General features: G+C 37.6%; 1 protein-coding gene and 1 pseudogene across 1 annotated transcript; one reads left to right on the top strand and one right to left on the bottom strand.

Annotated features, from left to right (window-relative positions):
* Positions 1 to 1662: 1662 nt before the first annotated feature.
* Positions 1663 to 2607, top strand: LOC102897064 (olfactory receptor-like protein DTMT). The gene has a single exon (XM_006922185.1). It carries the CDS (start codon positions 1663 to 1665, stop codon positions 2605 to 2607), a length of 945 nt encoding a protein of 314 aa, XP_006922247.1.
* Positions 2608 to 5010: 2403 nt separating this feature from the next.
* On the bottom strand, positions 5011 to 5129 carry LOC112471484 (annotated as a pseudogene).
* Between the last annotated feature and the right edge of the window lie 367 nt (positions 5130 to 5496).

The raw sequence follows: 5496 nt of genomic DNA, 5'->3' as shown, positions 1-5496 counted from the left end.
GTGTGGATGTATTTACTGGGTTGTCTAGGATAAAGAGCAATGTGGTTGAGGTGGTATAATATTTTCTGTGAGTCCAAGGTCACATCCAGGATTCTGTCTAAAACAAGTGAGTTCTTGTTCTGAGAGGATTTAGTAGGAGTAGATATTCTAACTTAACAGGAGTTTGCTGTCTTTAAAGTTGGAGGTATCCATGCCTCAGCCTGAAGCACAGCCAATAAATATTTATGAAACATGGGCTGTATCGAGGCACTGTGTCAGGTGGTGGCACTACTGCAGTTATGAGTAGACATGACCTTTTTTGCATGGAGTTTACAACCTGGTAGGAAAGGTAGCTGTAAACAAATAATCTCAATGACACTGAGTGTTGTGGGGACAAGCACAAGATGCTGTGGAAACTTAACAGTGGGTTCTCACCTGGTCTGGGGAGACAGGGAATGTTTAGCTGCATAACTGATATGTAATATACCTGGAGGATAATTAGGGGCAAGCTAGGTAAATAAAAAGCAGAAGGAGGAAGGTGCTTAGCAAGAGGAACAGCAAGTGAGAAAAGCTGGAGGCAAGGTTGTCACTTTTAAGTCCAGCATTGATGGATAGTGGGAAGTGAGTACAATTATGGAGTCAGATAAAGCTGTGGAGGTAGGCAAGGATCAGATCATGAAGCACCTTTTGGAGTGAATTTTCCCTTGAAAGGAACTTTGCTTTTATCTAAGAACAACGAGAATTCATGAAGACTTCAGGGAGAATGATTATCACATTTTCATCTTAGAATGCCACAGTATGAAGAGACTGAAAGAGGATGAGCATGGAAGCAGGGAGATAAATTAAGAGACTGTTCTAATAGTATAGACAAGGTATGATATTAGCCTGGTTTCAAGGGTAGTGAGAGTTGTGATAGGAGCAGGTGAAAGAGAAAGATAATTAAGTGGCAGAGTTTATAGGATTCGATAAATTGGATGTTGCTAGTGCCAGGAGAGAATGAAAGAAAACTCTTAGGTTTAACTTGAGCCTGGGTTTCTTTTACTGAGATGTGAGAGACTTGGAAGAGTGGATTGGGCAAGGGACAGGGTGAGATCATGAGTTTCATTTGGGATCTTTTGAGCTGAAAATGCTTGTGATACATGGGGCAATAATCACTAAGCAATCAATGATACAGTACTGAAGGCGATAGAGTTTTACCCATGAGATTTATACGGTAATAGGAATAGGTGTGTTTTTAGGTCTATATATGGAGAATTATAAGAGAACAGTGTTTAAGGAAAAACCCAAGGAAACACCAATATATAACATACTGTTAGGGAAGAAACCAATCATAGTCACTGAGAATGAATGCCCAGGGAAATATGCGGAGATCCAGTGCGATCACACAGTAGATAAGAGACAAGAGTGTTTTAGAAGGGAAGAAAGAGTCGATATTGTTACATGCTAATTAACAAAAAATGAGAAAAAACGTCTGAAAAATGGCTTGGATTTAGTGATGTGTTATATTTGTGGTTACAGAGTGTTGTTATGAGAGTGAAATAACAAGATTGAATTCAGTCGTTGTAGAACAACTAACAGATTATGCATTATAGAAAGATGTTCGTTTTTATGTTCGTTTTAATGTTATTAAAAAATCTGTTATTTTTTACTGTTATTTTCTCCTAAAGGTATTGGTCACAGAACATGACAGGAAGAAATCAAACTGTCATCTCAGAGTTCTTCCTCCTAGGCCTGCCAATTGAGCCAGAGCAGCAAAACCTGTTCTATGCCCTGTTCCTGGCCATGTATCTTACCACCATCCTGGGGAACCTCCTCATCATTGTCCTGATTTACCTGGACTCCCACCTCCACACACCCATGTATTTGTTTCTCAGCAATTTGTCTTTTTCTGACATTTGCTTCTCTTCTGTGACCATCCCCAAATTGTTGCATGACATGCAGAGCCAAGACTCATCCATCCCCTATGCAGGCTGCCTGACACAAATGTACTTCTTCCTGTTTTTTGGAGACCTAGAGAGCTTCCTCCTTGTGGCCATGGCCTATGACCGCTATGTGGCCATCTGCCTCCCCCTGCACTACACCGCCATCATGAACCCCAAGCTCTGTCTCTCTCTGGTGGTGCTGTCATGGGTGCTGACCACACTGCATGCCATGTTACACACTCTTCTCATGGCCAGATTGTATTTTTGTGCCAACAGCGTGATTCCTCACTTTTTCTGTGACATGTCTGCTCTGCTGAAGCTGTCCTGCTCTGACACTCGAGTTAATGAGCTGGTGATTATTTTCATGGGAGGGCTCATTCTCGTCATCCCATTCCTACTCATCATCATGTCCTATGCACGAATCGTGTCCTCCATCCTCAAGGTCCCTTCTGCTAGAGGTATCCGCAAGGTTCTCCACCTCTGTGGCTCCCACCTCTCCGTGGTGTCACTGTTCTACGGGACAGTTATTGGTCTCTATTTATGTCCATCAGCCAACAATTCTACTGTTAAGGAGACTGTCATGGCTGTGATGTACACTGTGGTGACGCCCATGCTGAACCCCTTCATCTACAGCCTGAGGAACAGAGACATGAAGGGGGCCCTGAGAAGAGTCTTTTTCAAAAAGAAAATCCCCTTCGCTGTATAATGATAAAGCTTGGGATTTTTGTATAATTTTATACAGTAAATGTATTGATATTATTACTATTGTTATATTAACCCATACTTATTTTTTTCACTATTAATCTTTCTGTTAAAGTTACATATTAATAATTGTCCAATAAGTAAAAGCAACAAAGTGGATGTATGTAGTTGGACTCAGAAAGGGCATCTCAGTGACCTGCTAGCAAGGTCTTCCTCTTTATTATTCCCAGGTTATCCTAAAAAAGGATCATTTAAAAACTTTTAATTGATCTTTGTGTCTCCAGTTGTTAAACAACTACTTTATCGTATGTTATTTTTTAAACCCAAACACTGCTTTAAATAATACTGTGTCCTCCCAGGTCAATATTGACTAAAAATCAAACATCTCATTCTCTTGAGTTTACCTCTGCTAAGTTGGACTTTTTATTGTTAAATACAAATTCTTAACTTACTTTTTCCTGAGCTAGTGTTAACAACATTCTATCTCTTAACCTTTCTTCTCCGATTTATTTTCATAGATATGAAAATCTACTCATTGTCTACTCATTGTCTTTCATAGATATGAAAATCTACTCATATCTATGAAAATTTATTTTCATAGATGTGAAAATCTACTCATGTCACGTAATGTCCTCTAGGTTCATCCATGTTGTCACAAATGACCTGACCTGAACTGAAAGTGTACTCTCTATCTCTTTTACTACAATAGTTTAGTTTGTCTTTACCTAGGAGCTAACTCATATCTGGGTCCTAAAAGTTACTCCTTCAGGTATGGAGAAGGAAGCCAGAGTCAAGTTAACAGCCTCACTTTTTAAGGGTGTATTACTCTTGCTTAGCGTTTTGGAATTTATCAACCAATTTTGTACCCATGATCTTAATCTACTCATGTGATGAATTCTACTCCCTTGTGGAATCTGATCACCATTTTAACTAAAATGTGTAATTTGATGGCTTGCCAAGGTCCCAGGTAGGTCAGTATTGAGCTTATTTAAGACCTCAGACTACCTGAATTTAAGATTTCATCTTTTAATTTCCCCTCACCTCCAAAATAAGAGGAATAGACCTTCATTTTTTAATCTGAGCTCCATGTATGGCACTGTATAGTTTTCCAATTTTGGTCCATTTGTTTTCTTATTCTCCTCTCTAAGTGATGGCATATAAACTCATAATTTTAATCCTGTCATGTTTTCTGCTTATATTCACATCATTGTCTGCAGTTTAGATCTTTCTCCATTCTTAATTTTTATTTTCATCTTCATAGTAGACATCTCCACATATGTTCTATTAGCACTTCAATCTTAACATGCAAAAAGTTGAACTCTTTATATTTTCTCCAAGTTTGCTCTTTGTTTATATTCCATTTGTTTTTAGCTGTATTGAAGTATAATTGATAAAAATTACACATGTTTAATGTATACATCTTGATGAGTTTGGCATACACCCATGATATATCAGAATGAAGATACTAAAAATATGCATCACCTCCAAGAATTTTCTTGTAATATTTGTGGTTTTTCTTTTTTTTCTTTTTGTCGGTAAGACACTTAACATGAGGTCTATTCTCTTGACCTATTTTTGAGTGCACAGTTCTAGCTATAGGTGCTGGGTTTTATAGCAGATCTTTAGAACTTACTCATTTTACATAACAGGAATGTTATACCTATTATAAAATGCTTTTATTTCCCCCCTCCCCCAACCCCTGACAAACCACCATTCTATTCTCTCCTATGAGTTTAACTCTTTTGAAATCCTGTGTAAGTGAAATCATATAGTATCCATCCTTCTGTAACTGGGTTATTTCATGTCACGTAATGTCCTCTAGGTTCATCCATGTTGTCACAAATGGTAGGATTACCTTCTTTTTTTTAAGTTTGTATATTACTTTATCCATTCATCTATTGAAGGACATTTGGGTTGTTTCCATATCTTGGCTACTGCAAATAATGCTGCCATTAACATAGGGGTGCAGATATCTCTTTAAGATATCATTTCATTTCCTTTGGATATATAGCCAGTAGTGTATAATGGTCCCAGTTTCTCCACATCCTCTCCAACATTTGCTGTTTTTTCTTTTTGGTTAATAAGGTGTGAGGTGACATCTCATTGGGGTTTAAATCTACCTTTCCCTGATGATTAGTGATCATGAGCATCTTTTTCATATACCTGGAGGCCCTTTTTATGTCTTCTTGGAGAAATATCTTTTCAAGTTCTTTGCTAATTTTTTATTGGCTTTTTTTTTTAAATTTTGAGTTCTAGGAGGTTTTTATATATTTTGATATTAACCCCTTTTCAGAGTGATGTTTTGCAAATATTTTCTTTCATTCTATGGGATGCCTTTTCATGCCTGATTATTTCCTTGCCTAATTATTTCATTTGCTGTGCAGAAGCTTTAGTTGTTTTTTTTTACTGCCTATAGCACTTGGTCTTCCTAGGTGGTCTCCCATCCAAGTACTAACCAGGCCCAACCCTGCTTAGCTTCTGAGATCAGATGAGATTTGTCATGTTCAGGGTGGCATAGCAGTAGACAGAAGCTTTAGTTTTACATAGGGTTTATTCCTGCTTGATTATGCTGTATGATCCTTTTTATGTGCTGTTGAATTTGGTTCGCTAATATTTTTAGAATCTTGCATCTATATTCATTAGATATATTGATCTATAGTTTTCTTTCTTGTAGTGTTCTTATCTGACTTTGGTATCAGGATAATGCTGGCCTTGTAAAATGAGTTTGATATTGCTCACTCCTCTTCAGTTTTTTGGAAGAGTTTGAGAAGGGTTGGCTTTAATTTTTCTTGATATGTTTCTAAAAATTCACCAGTGAAATCATCTCATCCTTGTCTTTGCTTTGTTGGGAGGTATTTGGTTATCGATTCAATCCCCTTCCTCTTTATTGGTT

The sequence above is a fragment of the Pteropus alecto genome, unplaced genomic scaffold, assembly GCF_000325575.1.
Source record: "Pteropus alecto unplaced genomic scaffold, ASM32557v1 scaffold398, whole genome shotgun sequence".
NCBI lineage: Eukaryota > Metazoa > Chordata > Mammalia > Chiroptera > Pteropodidae > Pteropus > Pteropus alecto.
Note: the sequence above shows the minus strand (reverse complement) of the source record. Positions and strands in the feature narration are given on the sequence as shown.

What these genes read in the sequence shown, in the direction of transcription:
- LOC102897064 (XM_006922185.1), top strand. Translation starts at nt 1,663, where the DNA reads ATGACAGGAAGAAATCAAACTGTCATCTCAGAGTTCTTCCTCCTAGGC.